Below are 23,541 nucleotides of genomic sequence, written 5' to 3'. Positions count from 1 at the left end.
ATAAGAATAAAAAAGAAAATAAATCTCCAAAATACCTTCCGCTGCTTCTCCTACAACATCTCCATGCATCATCACGGATCTAGGATTTTTACTATGGGGTATCAATATATGAAAAGGTAAATATACGAAGAAGTTAAGGGATTCAACACATAATATATATATACATTACAAAAATTGTTTATATATCCACACGGTGTAATTTTCCAGCGAAGAGGTATCGGGTGACACCCCTTGAATGCATGTGGCTCCGCCACTGGTAATGTCTTACTCTTAACGATTGAAGAACAACTCAGTGAATGGTGTTTATAGAACTATGTTTTTATCAAGTAAAATTGTCAAAATGAAAATCTACAAGTTTGGCAGCAAGCTTTTAACAATTGGTCCAACTTTAAGGGGCTTATGCCATTTCGCCTTATATGGTTTACGAAAAAGTCTAAATATGCCTCTGAATTATTAAAAATAGAACAACAATTTCCCTCGTTTGATTTTTAGTCCAAAATTGCCCCTAATAAAAAATAGCACAGACAAAAAAAAAAAAAAAAATACTCCCGTCGTTAGCAGACTGACAAAATTACGCCCCTATCCTCTTAACGAACCTCCAGGTCTCATTTATCTCCTTCTAAAATTTATTTCTTTGACGAGATGGACTCCACCTTGAAAAAAATGTTACACTGCTTATTTTTGTTAATTGTGTTTTCTCCTTCATTGAAAAGATGTACTTTTTTTGTTCTTGCGTTTTTTTCAAAAATCAGGGCATATATGTGTTACTAATAAAGTGGATGAAATTCATTGTAATTCAAATTTCAATTGAGAAATGAATAAGTTGATTTCTTGTCATCTATTTGTCTAGTTTATGGAGGATAAGGTTATTCGATATTTGTACAAGTAGAAGGTAACGTGTACTCATGAAATAGTTGAGTTGCGAATAAATCGATATTTTCGACTAGCACGGATGGAAATCGCTATAGTGGCAACCACATTAATTCACAAAAGTTAATCGATATATGATTTAATTCACAACTCTAATAACCTATTTAATTTATGTGCAATTCAAGTATTATATAAGCACATGCTACCTTTCTCCCGTACAAATGTTGAGTAGTTCTATCCTTTAAAAACTATACACATAGGCGGAAAAAAATCACCTTATTTTTTCTTTCTGTTGAGACTGAATTTGGATTTCTGAGGTGGAATCTCATTTGCCTTTTCTTGGTCTGATGTGGCTATCAGGCGACAGAAGGATGATGGCTTTTTATTGGGAACGTCTCAACAAAGAAATAAGTGCTAAAAAGAATAAATGAAACCCCGACGAGATGGGGCATAACTGAGTCAGTTTGCTACCAGTGTGGGTATTTTTGTCTTATTTCTAGTAGTTACTAAGTGTATTTTTGGACAAAAAAAAAAAAACAGACGAAAAGTCTTCCTTCTAGTCATTGTTTATACTTTCTTATCTTTCACATGCATGATGCATATGGAAAGAAGAGCACTAAAAAAATATGAATAAAACCATTCAATGCACAACAAATCAGGCAGCACCAGATCTCAATTTCCTTCAACCTCTGCACAAGTCAACCTTACTTTGTTATGAACTAAAGCTCTTCTCATGTGTAAGTTTTTGTCTCAATGATTTTAAATAGTTGACTTCAACCCCTTAAACATGAATGTACTTAACATCTGTCCTTTTGCTTTTTAGTTGCAGACCCCTGGTTTCTTTTTACTGTAGAAAGGTGTTTGGCATTTGGGATTAATTTCCACCATTAGGAAAACTAAGTTGTGATTAGTAAGTGCATTTACTTACAAGTGTTGGCAATGCCACAAATTACCAAAGGTGAGCTTTTTATCTGCTATTCATAGTCCATTTGAGCTTAATTAATTGCAATGTCTATTTTCTTTTCTTTTCTTGCATAAACGCCAAATTAATAGTTAATTTTTCATTAATACTCTCCGTCCTTGTTTGACTTGGTACACTCCTTAAGATGCAATAAATAGAAAGATATGTTTACTATATCACCCTTAATTATTATAATTCATCTTAATAATTGAAATCAATCAAATATACTTTAAAAATTATGCCGCCACTAAAAATTCCTTAAACTTTCCAACCCAATAATAAAATAAGGGTAAAATAGCTATCAAATAGTAAATTATCTCTTGATTTTCCAAACTGAACAAGTAAAAATTGGCATCTATTTTTAATAGATTGGACAAGTAAAAATTACTCATTATTACTCTCTAGGTCTCAATTTATGTGATATTTTTCACTTATCGAGAGCCAATTTGACTAATCTTCGAAGCTAAAAAAGATTAAATCAACTCGATATTTTAAAATTAAAGTTTAGATATTCAAAAACTAGACGAAAATACTATAAAATGCGGTTTTTTCTCATGTCAATATGTTGAAAAAATACATTTTAGAATGTTGGTCAAAATTTTCATAGTTTAAAATCTTGAAAAGCGAAAAATGTCAGATAAATTGGGACGAGGAGAATAATAGATTTAGGTGTGCCAACTGGAAAGTGAATAGTTGAAGATGCTTGTCCCCTTCAGTTGAAAAGGCATGCTTTCAACCATAGCAAATGTCAATCGAATCATACTATTATAAAGAAGTGAATCAATTAGGCACCATTGTAGAATATTCATAGCTTACACAAGCATTTTATCAACCATAGGATATATACCACTGTAGACTTGTTCCCACATGTTTTCTTGAGTAATTTAGCAGCCACATAGAGTTGAGGCAAATAGCTTCATCCCTTATTTGTTCTTTGGAAGTTGGAAAACAGATAATTGTGAAAGTATCCCATGTTCGTTAATAATATGGGTGAAATTAGAAATCATAAACAGTGGAGTATTAGCTGTTTAGTGGATTATGGAATCAGTAAAATGCATGTACTATATTTGTGCCAAACTGCTCTGAAGATATGTTGATTTTATTACTTGCAGGTTAAAATTACTAAAAAAAAATTCGAGGAAACTAAAAAGGTGGAAGGAAGATGGCTGCAAAGTGTTCAATGGTGCATGATGACATTTACAATCTGAAGAAGCGGGATGATTTGGATAGTTGGACGATTGATCAGCTGGATGATGCTTCAGCGCACCTAGCAAGTGTAGAGTTACTTCTCTGCAAACTTGAGGAGGTTCATCCTAAAAACGCAATATCTATACAACTCGGGGCCCTATTTGTAAAAGCTCATAAGGGCTTTTCTAAGATAGATCAACCCCGAAGGCGTTCCACCATCAGAACAGTGATCTCAAATGTGCTGAAAATATTCAAATTGGAGAACACTGCTAAGCCACTCAAAGCTTCAGAAGCATCAAGATCAACTAGCCAAATTATTTCGAATGTGCTGGCAATAATTAAGCCGGAGAATATTGCTGAGCAAATGGAAGCTTCAAAGCCATCAAGATCATCTAGCCGAATCTCTATGGAGATCGTGGAGTTGGTGAAAACTTTGCTTGATTGTACAGCGTCGTGCCTCTACCGTGTACACCATCTTGCCCCTGAATCTGTGCTTAAAAAGAAGTTGCCATATCTACGAGTCTTCTTAACTTTAACTGCAGAGAGGTGCATTGAGCATGAGAGTATGAAAGATTTCTTCACCCATGTTGAGGATGTAGCTTACACTGCAGCACACCTGTGTTTGTTAGAGTTTGACTCCCATAGGGATTACAAGTTCTCTAAATTGCTGAAAAGGATAAGTCCCGTTAAGCCTAAATTGAGGCAGATTTATCTGAGTGTTTTGATAGGGTCAAAGTCATCAGGATCAGAGACTATAATGAATGCCAATTGTATGTCTGATTATCTTAAATCTCTCCAAGAGGATCTGCAAGAGTTGCTAAGCAACGATGCCAGTTTGAAAATTGCCTTTGATGATCCAATTCCGTGGATACAACAAGGACTTTCTTATCTTTCTGGATTTCTAATGGACATAGCATCAAAATGCAATCCACTCAAAGAATTCAATTCTCTTCAATCACATATTGAAGCTCTGGCCATTGAGACAGCAATTCTGATTTACTCCTCCTATGATGCGGAGATGGACAAGACTACTGAAATTGACCCCGTTCTTTTTCATTTGCAACATAAGTTTACTCATGTCAAGGTTGAAGTTGATCTGATTCAGCTACTAAACCGTCAAGCCACCATAATTGCTCCTTTAAAAAATCTGACTGACTATGTATGGGGAGAGCTGATATTCTTGGGAACTTTTCTCGTGGATTCATTGGAGCAGTGCAAAGAACATACCAAAATAACTGATCTTTTGACCCTTATTCAATCGGTGGCTAGCCAAGCATGGTCAGGCATTGAATGTCTTTCTCATAACTCAGAGCAAGAAAACTTGGCAAGGGAAATTAATTCCTTGCATTTTCAATTGCTTCTTAAATTCAAGTTTATTAAGGCAGCAATTTCACAGATGTGTCCCAAAATTTCTGCATCATCAACACTGGACCATCCTACAATAAATCTGCTGAACTTTCTTCCTATTAACTTTGAGGTCATTGATTCTTATTTCAACATGCTAAAATCCTCAAAGGCATCATCCTCAGATGTCCCCATGATTCATGAGGTTTTTATGGGGTTTCATGAATATGTTCTTGGCAATCTATTCCTGAAGGATGAAACTTCTTTGACGGTTACTGTGGCAAATGAGGTTAAAAAGTTTTTCTATGGGTTGTTGCTCCTAGTAACATATCTTTTTGATCCTCTAGTTCAGGGAATTGGATGCATGAAGAAGAATGGTCTCTTGACAGGATTTGGAACTCTGGCAATTGAGGCTGAATCTGCTATCTGTTTAATTTATGAGCATGCTGTTGATAGCAACAAAAGTAGGAAGATCAATCTTGTTCTTCAGTTTTTGGCTGTTGCTTTCAAGCTTATCGAATCTGAGCAAAGTTTTATGAATCTACTAAAGCACAAGACCGCTTTGAAAGCTCAAATTTTGGATCTGATTGAAAGTGCTCATGAAGAGCTTGTTTCTGTTAGAGCTTTTCTCATGGATGTTTTTACGCAACATACTGAGCTTAATGAATTGCATGATCTCTTAATGCGTGCTGAAGTGACTGCCCACAAGTTAGCACAAATCAGTAGTTCTTGTTATGATAGTTTCATAGACGAGAAATACATTGAGAAAATGAGAGTTTGCTTATCTAATTTGCAACAAGAGATCGATTCTGTTAAAGTAGAATTCAGAATAATATGCTTTCAACTTCTGGATGCATCACCTCGAAACATGATAGATGGAGAAGGCCTTATTGATTTCTTATCAAACCCCGAGGACTGGCTGCTCAATTGTGATGCTTGTTCAATTCCTTTTCTGAAGAATCAGATCCCAATAGTCAAAGACAAACTAGTGTATTTGGGCTCTTTTCTTGCAGATATTGTACAGTATCTGGATATTCATCAAGAGCTCAAAGACCTCGTGAAACGTGTTCAAGATAAGAAGTATGTTTGTCTCTTCCCCATCAGGGATTATATCCCTGCTTGTTATTACATGTTATATCTCTCTGATGTCAAGCAATTGCTCAAGTACGTTGAGGCAGAGGTCAAAATGATTTGTCTCGGAGTTCCAGACTCATCAAGTTATAGCTTTCCCAGGACAAATGGATTAGGATTTCTAAATTGTTTCTTAGGCAAATTGGAAGAGCTGTTAAGTTCTAAGCTCGATTCAGTTGTCGATTTAAAGCATCAAATTGAATCAGTCAAGGAGGGCTTATTGTGTCTAAGATCGTTGTATGATCATTCCACAGAAAGGTTCGATGAGCGTGATGAAGTTTATAGTCTGATAGCAAGTGTTACTGAAGTGGCATACAAGGCAGAGTATATCATTGACTCGTGCTTGACCTTTTCTCATCCACTCTGGTACAAAGTTCTTTTGATTTCTGAAGTTGTTGAGAATATTAAGCTTGTAAACAAAGCTGTTAGTCAGACTTGCGAAAGAAAGAAGATCGATGAAGCAGTGCCCGAAGTTGCAAAGACCTCCACTAATCTTTTGCCGTCTTTACCCACCAATATTCCAAGAGAAAATGAAGAAATTAAGGGATATCAAGATGTGATGAACGTACTAAAGAAGAAGCTACTGGAAGGATCACCTCAGCTAGATGTTATCTCATTGGTCGGCATGCCTGGAATCGGTAAGACTACTCTTGCCGAGAAGATTTATAATGATTCAATAGTCACATCTCACTTTGATGTCCGGGCTCAGTGTCGTGTGACTCAAGTATATTCATGGAGAGATTTGTTGCTTACCATATTGAATGGTGTACTTGAGCCTGTTGATCGCGATGAAAAAGAAGATGGCATATTAGCTGATGAGCTCCATCAATTCTTGTTGACCAAGAGATTCTTAGTTCTCATTGATGATGTGTGGGACAATGACGTGTGGGACAACTTCCATATGTGCTTTAAAGATGCTCGGAATGGAAGTAGAATTATCCTAACAACTCGGCTGAGAAACGTTGCTGATCATGCTAAATGTGAAAGTGAACCCTATCATCTTCGCTTATTCAGTGATGATGAGAGCTGGACATTATTACAGAAAGAGGTGTTTCAAGGGGAGAATTGTCCACCTGAACTTGTTGATGTGGGGTTTCGAATAGCAAAATGTTGTGGAGGGTTGCCTCTCTCCATTGTATTAGTTGCTGGCGTTCTGAAAGAGAAAACGAAGAAAGAAGAATTGTGGAAAGAAATAGAAGAACGTCTAGGTTCGCGGAATATTGGTAGCTTGGAAGAGAGCACATCTATGATTGGATTCAGTTACAAGAATTTACCTAACCAGCTGAAGCCTTGTTTTATCTATTTCAGCGGCTTTTTGAATGGCAAAGATATTCATGTCTCAAAATTGACTCGGCTTTGGATGGCGGAGGGGTTTGTAGAAGCAAATACAGAAAAAGGACCTGAAGATGCTGCACAAGGTTTTTTGGAAGATCTTATTAGTAGAAATTTAGTGATGGATGTGGAGAAGAAACACAATGGCAAGCTGAAAACATGCCGCATCCATGATCTATCGCATAAATTCTGCTTGGATATGGCCAAACAGGAGGATTTCTTCCTCCGTATCAATAGGTATAACTGTACAGAGCTACACTAGTGTCGTTCTATTATTTTAATCCTAACTCTCGTTTTCCTTGTTTTTCTTTAATCAGATTCAGTGAAGAGGATAACTTTCCTGAAAAGCCTACGAAATACCGGTTGTTTATTCATTCTTATGAGGATCAGATTGATCTGTGGCAGCCATCTCGCTCAAATGCTCGCTCTTTACTATTTAACGTGATTAATCCGGGTAATTTTTTATGGCCACGTGATATCTCCTTCATCTTTGACAGCTTCAAACTTGTTAAAGTGTTGGATTTGGAATCCTTTAACATTGGTGGTACTTTCCCCAGCGCAATACAATCTTTAATACATTTGAGGTACTTTGCCGCTCAAACTAGTGCAAACTCAATTCCTTCATCTATAGCTAAGCTTTGGAATCTTGAAACTTTTGTGGTTAGAGGATTGGGAGTAGAGGTGATATTACCTAGTTCACTTCTGAAGATGGTTAAATTGAGGCATATACATGTAAAGCATCGTGCTTCATTTAGTTTACATGAGAACATGGAAAAATCTCTTGCTAATTCTCAATTAGATAATTTGGCAACATTTTCCACTCCACGCCTCTCTCATGGCGAAGATACAGAGATGATGTTGAAAAAGATGCCAAATTTGAGAAAGCTGAGTTGCACATTTTTGGGAACTTTTGGTTATTCAAAGATACTGAAGCGGAGGTCTGTTCTTTTCCCCAGATTAGAGTTACTAAGTCACCTCGAATCCCTCAAGATTGTTTCCAACAGTTGTCCAGCTAAACTTCCACATGTCTTCAGTTTCCCCTCAAGACTTAGAGAATTGACTTTGTCAAAATTTCGTCTACCTTGGAACCAAATCTCGACCATTGCAGAACTGCCTAACTTGCAGATTCTAAAGTTACTTCTCAGAGCCTTTGAAGGGAACGAATGGGAAGTGAGAGATTCACAGTTCCCAAAACTGAAATACCTAGAGTTGGACGACATTAATATTGCACAGTGGACTATCTCTGAGGATGTTTTTCCTATGCTTGAACATTTGGTTTTAACGAAATGTAAAAAGCTTAAGGAAATCCCTTCTCATTTTGATGACGCTATATCTCTAAGAAGAATTCAAGTAAACTGGTGCAGCTGGGCTGTTGCGAATTCAGCCCATGAAATTCAAAGAAGGCAGCACAAAGACATGCTAAATGATGCTTTCACTGTTACAATACACCCTCTAGATTGGGCTAGATGATCATCTCCTTGACTCTTATCTGGTATGTGCTTGCCGTGTTCATCTGAATACATTTTCCACACATTCGTTCTCTTTTACACAAGAACATGTTCTATGTGTTACTATTATACAGTCAAAAGTTCTAGTTCTGAGAATGCAATCCAGCATATATAAGCAAAGTTTTTAAACTGCATGTTTACAGGCAACAGAGGACACCTTTTGATCGGTCGGCTGACTGAATTGTGAAGAATCAGCTCTGGAGCAAAGTGTTTATGATTATAATCGACTGAAGCTTGGCACAGAACACAAATGCAACTGTTTCTCAATGAAATAGAAAGAATGACAATAATAACTTCGGAGATATTTCAAGGTTTATCAAATGGAAATGACAAGGTAACCTGGACAGCTCAAGGCAAAGGTGTTTTCACTCACTTACAGAAGAGGATCAAATCCCTCTTGCCTTTGGAGACAGATCAGGAAAAACAATGCTCTTCAAAACGTATTATGCTTTTCTTGGTTGGTGGCTCATGAATCCTGTTTGACTCGAGATAACCTGCACAAAAAGGGCTTCCAGTTAAGTAAGCTGGGTGATGCCAAAACATCTTGTGTACTGTCAACTATTTGGGAAGAAGAGGAATCAAGAAGGAACAGAAAAAGGTGTGGAGCACAATATCGACATGCATTTGGTGAACACTTTGGAAAGAAGGGAGCAAAAGATGTTTCGGTTATAAAGATCAAAGCTGACTTCGTTTTTTTTTTTTTTTTTTTGGTGTAACAGCCGCTTGTAAATGATGCTGAACCGCTTCTAGATTTTGTTAGTTCTCTGCATAGCTAGAAGAGAACATACTTTTGACTTTTGGATGTAACATCACAGCACCATCTTAGTGCTTCTTTACATCAATAAATTTTCACTTACCATTTCAGAAAAAAAAAAAATCAAATTTCACTGAGCATGTGTTGTATTAGTAGCTTCGCAAGCCTATTTGAACGAAGTGAAGTTAATTATTCTGTTACACCAACTAGACCAGTTCTGCGGAATAAAACACGACAGTCATCACTCATCAGGCAATTGTCCCAAGCTTAGTTGTCAATCTAATATTTTATCCCTAGCCTAACCTGTTATGTTTTTTGTCAAATGAAAAGTTGAAAACTGATATCACGAATTTGTTTCTGTTCAGTGTTCTAAACTTTGCTCTAAAACTGGTAAATTGTCAGGTTTCTACTATTATCATCTCAGCTCTGCTGTAAACTGAAAAATCTTTTAGGGCTGAAGAAGAAGCTTCAGCAGTAGAAGACATGCATCAGAAGTTGCGCCAAATATTTATTCATAGTAAACACTATGTTAGGACAATTGAGTAATTTCGCTGATCATAATCTTAAACACAATATTGTACCTGGACCTGGTTCCTCTCACATTTAAGACAAGTATACTCTCGAATTTGAAGCTGCGACTAACGATGAGGGGAAAAAGAATCTCAATGTATAGTCCGCGAAACTGCCCTTTAAGTTGATCAAGATGTTGATCACTCGGATCTTGCCGACTACTAAATTGGAGAATTCTGATGTTGTCTTACATAAACTCCTCAATAGTATCATCCCTCCCCTCTAAGTGGAGACAAGGGAACATAATGGCCCACCATCACCGGGAGTCTCAAAGCCCTGAGCACCTACCATCATAAGCAGGGGTGGATTTAAAGGGGCCCGAGGGTGTTCCGAACACCCTCGGAAAAAAATTACAGTGTATATATAAGGTAGATTTTCTGTATTTATGTACATATATTAACTTTTGAACGCCCTGAACAAATGCAAATGGTTAGTTCAAGCGGTCCAGGGTGTTCAAAATTGTCTCTATTATCCTAGGTTTGATTCCCATTGAGAACATTATTTTTTTATATTCAGCTTTTGTTTTTTCCGAATCCCCTGAATGAAAATCCTGGATCCGCCACTGATCATAAGGTACATGTTCGAAAAAAAGGTAACATGTCGAGACTCCCTTCGCCGGGATGTCAGCAGGTTAGGAAGCTCTAAGGTTTTTTAGTATTCGATGGGGTCGCTTTTCAAGCATGAATAGAACGAACTGAAGGGGTTGTCCAACCTAGAGAGATGTGAATATCTTTTTGATGAATGTGGTATCAAGGTTCTATGGATTGTTTTGTAACAACACGATTACTATGCTTGCTCCAAATGGAAGTTTATCTTTTGCTATCCGCTATAGTTGCTGACATCGTTGTTCCTTTATTGCTAGCTAATTCCCTAGTTCGACATGAACTAATCTATACTCATTCAGCAAAATCTTTATATAGCAGGCTTCGCCAATTGGACAACCTTCTAATAGAACTTGTTCGCATGCAGAGGCTACAATTAGTATCCCTTGTAACAAATCTTGATTGAAAAGATTAGTATGGTTGTTATTAACAAATTCCCCAAAACATGGATACATCATTTCAATCTTCACCAATGATACTTAGTTATACATTTTTTATGTGGTTATGCCTTCATTCCCATATATCTCAAATCCATTTTTTTACCGTACAACCATCCTTCTGAAAGAGTAAAAACATCATCCTTACCATTTTGACTTAATTGCTATTGTGTTAATCATCTAGATCTATAGAAGTGGTTAAACACAAAAAAAAAAAATGTAAACTGCAGTTTATTGGGTAGCTACTAATAACAATAATCTCAAATCTCCAATAGTTCAAAAATATTCCAAAAAACAAAAGATGAGCTCTTGCTCATAAAGTCAAGTAATAGGAACAGAGGTTCAGAAATGGATAAATAAAGAGAAGTTACTCTGATATTTTACTAATAAAGAGACACAAGCATCTCATATCTCTTAGAATAATCTGTCTGCATACAATAGATGGTTACCATACCATCCTACAATACTAAGATGCATTATTTATATAATAGGATGACCCATAACTACTAAACTACATTTATGATAGGAACATATAACTTCTAGTAACTGTAAGAAACTGCCTAGCAGATAACTTTCAGTAACTTATTAAGTAACTGCTCAATCCTCCAGGATTTCTATATTTCTTTGCTTCTTCCTCCTTGAATAAGTATGAAATATACGTGGCTTATCAGTACACCCCTCCTGGAAAGATGACTTGTCCTCAAGGCGAAAATCTGGAAACTGGGCAGCTAACAAGTCATAATTTTCCCAGCTGGCTTCTTCGAGAGGTCGACTAACCCATTGAATCAACAACTCAAGTTGAGGATTGGCTGTTGGTGGTCTCCAACGATGATCTAGCACCTGTGCAGGTGAGAGAATGAGCTCGCCCTCATCATTTAATGGTAGTTCCGGCGGCTGGGAAGGAATGTCAGAACCAAGGGCAGGCCTTAAGAGAGAAACATGGAAGATAGGATGGATTTTGGAACTGGCTGGAAGTTCAAGCTCATAGGATACAGGTCCCACTTTACGAATGACTTTGTAAGGGCCAAAGAAACGAGGGGACAGTTTCTGAAATGGACGGTTGGCCAAGGACTTTTGGCGATATGGCTGAAGACGTAAAAGGACAGCATCGCCAACATTAAAAGAGAGATCTCTGCGCTTAGAATCAGCCTGTGCTTTCATCCTAGATTGGGCTTTCAGAAGGTTGTCCTTCATAAGTTTCAGCATAGCATCTCTAGTCAACATCTGTTCTTCAAGGTCAGCAATATTGGTGTCGCCACGATGATAAGGATGCAGCGGTGGGGGATCACGTCCATACACAATCTTGAATGGAGAATAACCGGTAGATGTGTGAAACCCGGTATTGAAGGAATATTCAGCCCAAACAAGAAACTTACTCCATTGGCGAGGCTGGTCATGAGCAAAACAGCGCAAGTATGCCTCTAAACAACGATTGACAACCTCAGTTTGGCCATCAGATTGAGGATGATAGGAAGTGCCCATGCGAAGGCGAGTATTACTGAGGCGAAAGAGCTCCTGCCAAAAAGCACTAAGGAAAACAACATCACGATCAGACAAAATTGAACGTGGGATGCCATGATGCCGGATAATTTCCTTGCAAAAGAGGCCAGCAACAGATTTAGCAGTAAATGGGTGAGATAAGCCAATGAAATGACTGTATTTGCTGAAACGATCCACTACCACCAATACTGAATCAAATCCACCAGATTTTGGAAGGCCGACAATGAAATCTAGTGAAATATCTTCCCAAACGCGCTCGGGAATAGGAAGAGGTTGTAGAAGACCGGCTGGAGCAAGTGTCTGATACTTATTTTTTTGGCATATCAAACAATTTTGGACATAGTGCTTGACATCTTTCTTCAAGTGGGGCCAATAAAAACTCTCGGAAACCCGTTTAAGAGTTTTTAAGAAACCACCATGTCCTCCAACATGAGAATCATGAACCTCAGCTAATATCTTAGCTTTAAGAAAAGAATCATCAGGAATGACCAGTCGGGACTTGTAGTATAAAAGATTAGATGATATCTGAAAGTCCGGTAGAGAAGTGGGATCATCAAGCTTCTGTAAAAGAAGTTCCTTTGTATAAGGATCTGATTGCAACTTGGCTTGCAAATTTCCGAAATCCATGGAAATAGGAACCACCAAAGCCAAAAGACTGGCAGAATGTGGCCTGCGAGAAAGAGCATCTGCTCCTATATTTTCACGCCCAGGCTTATGAATGATAGTGAAGTCAAAAGGCAGAAGCTTCAACAAAAGGCGTTGTTGTTCGGCGGTGGTAATCCGCTGATCCAATAAGAATTTCAGACTATAATGATCAGTTTTCACAAAAAAATGACGCCCCAATAAATAATGTTTCCATTTCTGTAAAGCCAACACCAAGGCTAAGAGTTCCCTGTCATAGACAGATTTGATTCTGTTAGAAAAAGACAAGCCTTTACTGAAGTATGCGATGGGATGATCCTTCTGTAACAAAATGGCACCAATTCCTGTTGTAGAGGCATCACATTCCACCGTAAAAGGTTGAGTAAAATCTGGAAGACATAAAACAGGAACTGAAATCAAAGCTTCCTTTAACTGGTGGAAAGCATCAGTAGCATCATCATTCCAATGAAATGCATCCTTCTTAGTCAAGTCAGTCAAAGGACGAGCCAGCATGCCATAATTACGCACAAAGCGTCGGTAATACCCGGTTAAACCCAAAAAACCACGTAGCTCCTTAATAGATTTAGGTAACGGCCATTCCAAGACAGCAGCAACCTTTTCAGGATCAACCCCCACACCTTCACTTGATACTATGTGACCCAGAAACCCAATTTGTGGTTGGTCAAATAAACATTTCTTTGGATTGGCATAGTAAGAATGGCTAGACAAAAGGCTAAGGGTTGTCCGAAGATGCTCATAATGTTGCTGGGAGTTAGGACTGTAGACTAGAATATCATCAAAGAAGACAAGGATGAATTTGCGCAAGTAGGGGCGGAAAAGATCATTCATGGCGGCTTGAAATGTGGACGGAGCATTAGTCAAACCAAAAGGCATGACAACATACTCATAATGGCCAGAATGAGTGCGAAAAGCAGTTTTAGAAATATCGGAAGGATTGACACGAATTTGGTGGTATCCAGAACGCAAGTCTATCTTAGAAAATATGGTTGACCCATGGAGTTCGTCAAGTAGTTCATCGATGTTGGGTATAGGGTATTTATCTGGGATGGTGATCTGATTAAGGCTACGGTAATCGACACACATACGCCAGCTACCATCTTTTTTCTTAACTAACAGGACAGGACTCGCAAATGGACTGGAACTTGGACGAATAAAACCAGATTGCAACAGAATAGAGACTTGTTTTTCAATTTCAGTTTTTTGGGAGAAAGGATACCGATATGGACGTAAATTAGGGGTTTTTGAATTTGGAAGCAAAGGGATAGAATGAGTGAATTGACGAAAAGGGGGCAAGGAATTGGGTTCTGAAAAGACATCATTAAACTCATTAAGGAGTTGTTGTATCATATGCGAAGTAGGGATGTCACCTGAATATTCGGTTGTGGCCACCAAGGATTGAAAGGATGCTGTTGCGAGTGTTTTCTGAGCAACTCCTTGCAACTTGTAAGTTTTTCCATCTAATTGGAAGATTAGAAACATCTCATTCCAATTAGCTTGTATTGTGTTTAAGGAAGCCAACCATTTTATGCCCAACACAATGTCTGCTCCACCAATGAGAAAAGGGAAAAAATCTTGCGTGATGACCAACTGAGGAAATTCGACTGACAAGTCCTTGCAAATTCGATTGCATTTGATAATGTCACGATTTCCAATTTGGACACCGAAGGTGGGAACATGATGGACTGCCAACCCAAGTTCCGCGACAAGTTCTTCAGCCACAAAATTATGCGTAGAGCCGCTGTCAACCAACATCAGCACTTTACGCCCACAAAGAGTGCCTTGAAGCTTCAAAGTTGAAGCAGATTCTTTGCCCAAAATTGCATGAAAGGAGATTTCTGCCAAATCAGTTGGGGGTATGTCGTCATTTTGTTTACCTTCAACATGTTGCACATCGTTCTCCTCTTCCAGTAACTCCAAATGTGCAAAAGTCCCAGGTTTGCAACGATGACCAGGGCTAAACTTGTCTCCACAACGGTAGCATAGGCCTTTTTCTCGCTGAATTTGTTGTTCAGAATTCAATTGGCGAGTGTTTGGAAGTGATGGTTGTTGGAAAGGACGTGTAACTGGCTGGCGGGATGATTGAAAATTAAACGATTCTCGAGCCGCTGGAGAGGAAGTCCCAATTGATGAAGGTCTTGATACAGAAGGCCAAGCGGTTACCTTACTGGACCGATTTGGTCCCAGTTTTCCTTCATATTCTAAAGCCAGACTCATTGCCTTATATACAGATCGAGGCTTGTGAATCCTTACGTCCACACGAAGGTCTTCTTTGAGCCCACTAAGGAAAACTCCAAGCAAACAGTGTTCCGGCCAATTTTGCACACGTGCTGCTCGTTTTGCAAATTCCTGCCTATACTCGAACACCGATCCAGTCTGTTGGATACTACACAAATGCTCATCTGGATTTTGAAATTCAGCGGGTCCATAAGTTTCTTGCATAACTTTCACCAACTCATCCCAGTAATAAATGGTTCTTTCGCTGTTGATCCAAGCAAAAAGATCCAATGCATCTCCTTCCAAAGACATTGAAGCCACATCAACCTTGCAATCATCAGGTGTTTGATAATATTGAAAATACTTTTCTGCTTTCAGAATCCAACCTCGAGGATCTCCTCCCTCATACTTCGGAAATTCCATCTTTGTGTGTGAACGCCGATAAGTATCTGGATGCCTCCAAGTGCTATCGACCTCACCCTCTTCCGGTAAAACTTTAGATTTTCCTTGCTGATTCTGACTGTTTTGCGCTTTTAATGCAGCAACATCCGCAGCCAAAGCGTCTATGGCTTCCAATTTCGCTGCTATAGTGATCAATTGTTGACCGATCTGATCATTAGTCGACATGATGGGTTCGCTGGTTGAAGCGCTGGCCCGTGTGTTAACCATGGCAGATCTTACTGCTCTGATACCAATAATAGGAACAGAGGTTCAGAAATAGATAAATAAAGAGAAGTTACTCTGATATTTTACTAATAAAGAGACACAAGCATCTCATATCTCTTAGAATAATCTGTCTGCATACAATAGATGGTTACCATACCATCCTACAATACTAAGATGCATTATTTATATAATAGGATGACCCATAACTACTAAACTACATTTATGATAGGAACATATAACTTCTAGTAACTGTAAGAAACTGCCTAGCAGATAACTTTCAGTAACTTATTAAGTAACTGCTCAATCCTCCAGGATTTCTATATTTCTTTGCTTCTTCCTCCTTGAATAAGTATGAAATATACGTGGCTTATCATCAAGTTTCATCATAAATCACTGTTGACATTTATTCGATCACTTCAATTCTTGCTGAAAATCCTCAACAAAAAATCCACCTTGCAGGTCCTCTTCCATCTTTTGCTTGCAAGACTGAATGAAACGTCCACCAAGAAAAATGGATAGGAAAATTCCGTTTCAATTCTTTTATTGCAAATCTCCTTCCTTACCAGAAAATTCACGAGATATATGAAGGGTATATCGAACACTCAGCAGACATGGTGCAGTACTCATAAAAACTTGAACAAATCTTAGCACTCAGATTCAAGAATAAATCAGATAACCTTTTTTTTTTTTTTAGTTTCTTTCAATAAGAGCAGATAACTGAAATAAGTGTAACAGGTAAAATGTTTTCTGGTGTAAAAGGAAAATGAATGAGTGGAAATATACTCAGATGAACACTCTGAGAACATACTAGATAAGGGTCAAGGAGATGATCCTCTAGTCCAATCTGGAGGGTGTATAATAACTGTGAATGCATCATTTGACATGTCTTCGTGCTGCGCTCTTTGAGTTTCCATGGCTGAATTGGCAACAGACCAGCTGCACCAATTTACTTCAATTCTTCTTAGAGATATAGCGTAATCAAATGGAGAAGGGATTTCCTTAAGCTGCTTACATTTCGTTAAGACCAAATGTTCAAGCATAGGAAAAGCATCCTCGGAGACAGACCACTGTGCAATATTGAGATCGTCCAACTCTAAGTATTTGAGTTCAGGGAAATCTGAATCATTCACTTCCCATTCATCCCCTTCAAAGGCTCTGACAAGTAACTTTAGAGTCTCCAAGTTAGGCAGTGCTGCAATGATCAAGATTTGGTTCCAAGGTAGACGAAACTTTGACAAAGTCAATTCTCTTAGTCTTGAGGGGAAATTGAAGACATGTGGAAGTTTAGCTGGACAACTGTTGGAAACAATCTTGAGGGATTCGAGGTGACTTAGGAACTCTAATCTGGGAAAAAGAACACACCTTCCCATCACTATCTTTGAATAACCAAATGTTCCTGAAAATATGCAACTCAACTTTCTCAATTTTGGCATCTTTCTCAATATCATCTCTGCATCCTCACCATAAGCAAGATGAGGAGTAGAAAAGGTTTCCAGATTATCTAATTTAGAGTCAGCAAGTGATTCACCTACGTTCTCATATAAACTAAATGAAGCACGAAGCTTTACACGTATATGCCTCAATTTAACCATCTTAAGAACTGAACTAGGTAATATCATCTCCACTCCCAATCCTCTAACCACAAAAGTTTCAAGATTCCAAAGCTTAGCTATAGATGAAGGAATTGAGTTTCCATCAGTTTGAGCAGCAAAGTACCTCAAATGAATTAAGGATTGTATTTCACTGGGAAAAGTCCCACCAATGTTTAGTGATTCTAAATCCAACACTTTAACAAGTTTGAAGCTGTTAAAGATGAAGGAGATATCACACGGCCATAAAAAGTTACCCGGATCAATCACATTGAATAGTAAAGAGCGAACATTTGAGTGAGATGGCTGCCATAGATCAATCTGATCCTCATAAGAGTGAACAAACAACCGGTATTCCTTAGGCTTTTCGGGAAATATATCCTCTCCACTGAATCTGATAAAAGAAAAACAGAGAAAATGAGAGTTAGGATAAAAATAATATAATAGAATTAGTGCAGTTCTTATACAGTTATACCTATTGATACGGCGAAAGAAATTCTCTTGTTTGGCCTTTTCCAAGCAGAATTTATGCAACAGATCATGAATGCGGCACGTTTTCAGCTTGCCATTGGGTCTCTTCTCCACATCCATCACTAAATTTCTACTAATAAGATCTGCCAAGAAACCTTGTGCAACATCTTCTGGCCCTTCTTCCTCATTTGCTTGTACAAACTCCTCAGCTACCCAAATCCGAGTCAATTTTGAGACATGAATATCCTTGCCCTTCAAAAGTCCGCCAAAGTAGAGAAAACAAGGCTTTAGCTGGTGTGGTAAATTCTTGTAACTGAATCCAATCATAGACATGGTCTCTTCCAAGCTACCAATATTCTGCGAACCTAGACTTTCTTCTATTTCTTTCCACAATTCCATTTTTTTCTTTTTCTCTTGCAGAACACCAGCAACTAATACAATGAAGAGAGGCAACCCTCCACAACATTTTGCTATTCGAAACCCCACATCAACAAGTTCAGGTGGACAGCTCTCCCCTCGAAACACCTCTTTCTGTAATAATGCCCAACTCTCATCATCACTGAATAAACGGAGATGATAGGGTTCACTTTCACATTTAGCATGATCAGCAACGCTGTTCAGTCGGGTTGTTAAAATAACTCTACTCCTATTACGAGCACCTTTGAAGCACATATGCAAATCGTCCCACACTTCATTGTCCCACACGTCATCGATGAGAACTAAGAATCTCTTGGTCAACAAGAATTTACGTAGCTCATCAGCTAATTCGCCATCTTCCTTTTTATTACGATCAGCAGGTTCAAGCACACCATTCATAATGGTTAGCAACAAGTCTCTCCATGAATATACTTGAGTCGCACGACACTGAGCACGGACATCAAAGTGAGAGGTGACTATTGGATCATTATAAATCTTCTCGGCAAGAGTAGTCTTACCGATTCCAGGCATGCCGACCAATGAGATAACATCTAGCTGAGGTGATCCTTCCAGTAGCTGCTTCTTTAGTATGTTCGTCGCATCCAGAAATGCCTCTATTTCTTCATTTTCTCTTGGAGGATTAGCGGATAAATATAGCAACGCATTAGCGGAGGTCTTTGCAACTTCTGGCACTGTATCATCAATCTTCTTTCTTTCACAAGTCTCCCTGACAACTTCAATTAAGAGCTTAATATTCTGAACAACTTCGGAAATCCAAAGAACTTTGTACCAGAGTGGATGAGAACAGGTCAAGCACAAGTCAGTGACAAACTCTGCCTTGTATGCCATTTCAGTAACACTTGTATAAACTTCATTATGCTCATAATCACTTTCTGCAAAATGACCAATCAACAATCTTAGACATAATAAGCCCTCTTTGACTGATCCAATCTGAAGCTTTAGGTTGATAATTGAATCGAGCTTAGAATTTAACAGCTCCTCCAATTTTCCTAGGAAACAATTGAGAAATCCTAATCCATTCGTCTTGGGGAAGCTATAATTTGATGAATCTGGAACTTTGAGACAAATCATTTTGACCTCTGCCTCAACAAACTTAAGCAATTGCTTGACATCAGAAAGATATAACATGTAATACCATGTGGGTCTATAATCCCTGATGGGGAAGAGACAGACATACTTTCTATCTTGAATACGTTTCAGAAGGTCTTTGATCTCTTGATGCATATGCCGATACTGTACAATATCTGCAAGGAAAGAGCCCAAAGACACTAGCTTGTCTTTGACCATTGGGATCTGATTCTTCAGAAAAGGGATTGAACAAGCATCACAGTGGAGCAGCCCGTCCTGGTGGTCTAATAAGAAATTAATAAGGCCTTCTCCATCCTTCATGTTGCAAGGTGATGCATCTAGGTGTTGAAAGCATACTTTTCTGAACTCTACCTTGACAGAGTCGATCTCTTGTAGCAAATCAGATAAAGAAAGCCTCATCCTCTCAGTGTTGCTTCCGTCAATGAAACTTTCATAACAAGAACCACTGATTTGTGCTAATTTGTGGGCAGTCGCTTCAGCATGCTTCAAGAGACCATGCAATTCATTAAGCTCTGTATGTTGCGTGAGAACATCCATGAGAAAAGCTCTAAGGAAAACAAGATCTTCATTAGCACTTTCAATCAGATCCAGAATTTGAGCTTTCAAAGTGGCTTTGTGCTTTAGTAGATCCGTAAAACTTTGCTCAGATTCAATAAGCTTGAAAGCAATAGTCAAAAACTGAAGAACAAGATTGACCTTCCTACTTTTGTTGCTATCTACAGCATCCTCATAAATTAAACAGATAGCAGATTCAGCCTGAACTACCATAGCTCCGAATCCTGTCAAGAGATCATTCTGCTTCATGCATCCAATTCCCTGAACTAGAGGATCAAAAAGATATGTTACCAGGAGCAGCAACCCATGGAAAAACTTTTTAATCTGATCTGCAACAATAAATGTCGAATAAGTTTCATCCTTCAGGAGCAGGTTGTCAAGAATGTATTCATGAAACCCCATAAAAAACTCATGAATCATAGGGATATCCGAGGATGACGTCTTTGAGGATTTTAGCATGCTCATATAGGAATCAATGACCTCAAAGTTAATAGGAAGAAAATTCAGCAGATTTATTGTAGGATGGTTCGATGTTGATGATTCAGAAATGCTGGGACATATCTGTCTAATCGCTGCTTTAATAAACTTGAACTTAAGAAGCAATTGGAAGTGCAAGGGATTAATTTTCGTGGCCACGAGTTTGTGGTCTGAGTCATGAGAAAGAGAATTAATGACTGACCATGCTTGGGTGGTCACAGATTGAATTAGGGTCAAAAGATCTGTCATCTTAGTATGCTCCTTGCACTGCTCCAATAAATCCATTAGAAAAGTTCTCAAAAATATCAACTTTTCCCGAACATAATCAATCAGATCTCTTAGAGGAGCTATTATAGCTTCACCGTTTATCATCTGAATCAGATGGATTTCTAGCTTGACATGATTAAACTTGAGCTGAAAAAGAAAAGACACATGGTCCATTTCAGTAGTCATTTCCTTATCATAGGAGGAGTAGATCACAATTGCTGCCTCAATGGCCAGAGCTTCAATATGTGATTGAATAGAATTGAATTCTTCGAGTGGAGTACTTTCTAATACTATGCTATCGAGAAATCCAGAAATGGAAGAAAGTCCTTGTTGTAGCCACGAAATTCGATCATCAAAGGTAACTTTCAAACTGGCATCAGAACTTAGCAGCTCCTCTTGGAGACCATTAACAAAATCAAGCATACTTTCGGCGGTCATTGTAGCCACTGATCGTGATGACTTTAATGCTATCAAGAGTCTCAAATAAATCTGCCTCAGTTCAGGCCTTAAAGGACTCAACATTTCCAGCAATTTAGAAAATTCATGATCCAACACACGTGGCTGGTTTCGGTCTTCCATGTTGTACGCTAGCCCTAAGAAATATAGGTGTGCTGCAGTGTATGCTACATCCTCAATATGGGTGAAGAGATCAATCATATTCTCATGCTCAATGCACAGCTTTGCAGTTGAAGATAAGAAGACTCGTAGATATCTCATCTTTCTGTCAAGCACAGACGGGAAGAGGTCACGATACTGTAGATATTCTAGCAAAGTGTCGATAAAACCCACCATCTTCTTAGTGATCTTCCCCATTGGGATAGATACTTTTGATGGCTTTGAAGCTTTAATTTGCTCAGCAATATTCTCCAGCTTAATAATTTCCAGAACCTTAGATATCATTTGACTATTTGATTTTGAAGCTTTAATAATCTTCTGCAGCTTCGAGATCGTTTTGTAATACACGGAGGGATCCTTCTCAGGAAAGCCTTCAAGAGCTTTTTCAAATAGTGCCTCTAGTTGTGCAGATATCGCGTTCTTACGTTGAGCCCTCTCCAATTGCCTGAGAAATGAAGCTACACTAAGTAGGCGCTTTGAAGCCTTGTCCAGTTGACTAATCATCCCACTATCTGAATCCTCCCCTTTCTTGATCAGATTGTGAATGCTACCATGCAACTCCGAACACTTCTGAGCCATGTACTTAATTTCCACCTCCCCGAGTTGCTTGATTCGTGATTTTATCCTGCAAGTAATATATCTTCAGAGCAGTTTTGACAAACATAAAATTCATGCATTTTACTCCTTCAAAATTATCTGTTTTCCAAATTCCAAGGAACAAACAAGGGATGAATCTATTTGCCTCAACTGCGTGTGGCCGCTAATTCTTTTGCTTCAATTATCATATTATTTGTTGTTGATACTGTTCATTGCCCATTATTCTCAAAATGGGTTCTTCACTACTGTATTTCCTTTCTAAACCTGTTTTGATATGCTTTACTTGAGCCGAGGGTCTTTCGGAAACAACCTCTTTACCGTCACAAGGTAGGTGTGAAGTCTGCGTACACACCACTGTCCCCAAACCCCACTTGTGGGATTACATTAAGTATGTTGTTGTTGTTGTTGTTGTGTGTAACTGCTAAATCACTCAAAAAAAAAAAAAAACATGTGGGAACAAGCCTACTGTGATAACTGATATATGTATATCCTATGGAAGCTATGAATATTCAAGGTGGAGTTAGAATATGCATTATTGAGCTCTAATGATGCCTAGTTGATTCATTTTTTCACAAGGGTACAGACTTAATTTGTATTATTGAAGAATTAACTATTAATTTAGCCTTTATCAGCAAAAGAAAACAACTATATGCCACATGGACTATCAGTAGCAGAAAAAAATCTCACCTTTGTTATTTTTGTTCCAATGCCAACACTTAAGTAAATGCACTATCACAACTTACTTTTCCCCCTGCTGGAAATTAATTTCTCACAAGTGAGAAGAGCTCTAGTTCATAACAAAGTAAGGAAAAACTTGAGCAGTGGTAGGAAGAAATTGAGATCTGTGCTGCCTGATTTGTTGTGCATTGAAATTTGAATGATTTTTTAATGCATTTATTTACATATGCATCATGCATGTGAAATAAAAGGTCACCTCGACCAGATCAACTTTGGGACAAAAATTAATATTTACCTACTTTTTATATTCAAAATTCAAATTTTTTTATTCATTTCCTTCTCTCATGTTCTCATCTTTCTTTTTTCTCTTCTTCTACTCCATATTTTATCATTATCTCTTCTTCTTCTTCTAGTTCCACATACTGACTTTGTTTTTGTCATGAAAATTTATGGAGAAGATTTGGAAAAAACAAGATTGTGAACCAATTGACTTGGGACTGAAGGAGTACACTCTGTCCGTCTCGATTTAAGTGTCTTAGTTTAACTTGACACAAAATTAAAAAAATAAAAAGACTTTTGAATTTTGTGATCTTAAATTAAATATATGTGTGTAGTCCTTTAAATGTTGAGGTCTTAAACTTGTCACCTAGAATGTTAGGATTGAAAAACTTATTAAATATAGAAAGAGATACTATTTTTTGGACAAACCAAAAAGACAAGTAAGACACTTATAGCGTGTTTTGCTAAGCTTATTTTTCTCTAAAAGTGTTTATTTAAAAAAAAAATAAGGTATTTGGCCAAAACTTTTAAGTGAAAATAAGTACTTTCTGGTAATAGTAGAAATAATTTTTTAGAAGCTAAGAAAAATAATTTTTTCCCATAAACACTTTTTAGCAAAGCATTTTAAATAAAAATACACTTTTTAAAAATTTGATCAAATGCTAATTACTGTTTAAAAGTGTTATTTAAATTAATTGACTAAATATAAATTATTTTGTAAAAAATATTTTTTAAAATAAATTAAT

General features: G+C 37.9%; 2 protein-coding genes across 2 annotated transcripts; one reads left to right on the top strand and one right to left on the bottom strand.

Moving 5' to 3' along the window:
• Nucleotides 1–2,961: 2,961 nt before the first annotated feature.
• LOC132641845 (putative late blight resistance protein homolog R1B-23) lies at nt 2,962–9,210 on the top strand. Its single transcript, XM_060358936.1, has 3 exons — nt 2,962–7,063; nt 7,144–8,318; nt 8,478–9,210. The coding sequence occupies exons 1-2, from the start codon at nt 2,994–2,996 to the stop codon at nt 8,294–8,296; spliced, it is 5,223 nt and encodes a 1,740-aa protein (XP_060214919.1). The 5' UTR covers nt 2,962–2,993; the 3' UTR covers nt 8,297–8,318; nt 8,478–9,210.
• A 6,611-nt stretch (nt 9,211–15,821) lies between these two features.
• Nucleotides 15,822–22,869, bottom strand: LOC132641847 (putative late blight resistance protein homolog R1B-17). The gene is made up of 3 exons (XM_060358937.1): nt 22,526–22,869; nt 17,805–21,866; nt 15,822–17,723 (listed from the first exon to the last, which is right to left on the bottom strand). Exons 2-3 carry the CDS (start codon nt 21,818–21,820, stop codon nt 16,559–16,561), a joined length of 5,181 nt encoding a protein of 1,726 aa, XP_060214920.1. The 5' UTR covers nt 21,821–21,866; nt 22,526–22,869; the 3' UTR covers nt 15,822–16,558.
• Nucleotides 22,870–23,541: the final 672 nt, after the last annotated feature.

The sequence above is a fragment of the Lycium barbarum genome, chromosome 5 (genome assembly GCF_019175385.1).
Source record: "Lycium barbarum isolate Lr01 chromosome 5, ASM1917538v2, whole genome shotgun sequence".
Lineage (NCBI taxonomy): Eukaryota > Viridiplantae > Streptophyta > Magnoliopsida > Solanales > Solanaceae > Lycium > Lycium barbarum.
The sequence above is the reverse complement of the archived record's forward strand: the minus strand, read 5'-3'. Positions and strand labels throughout refer to the sequence as shown.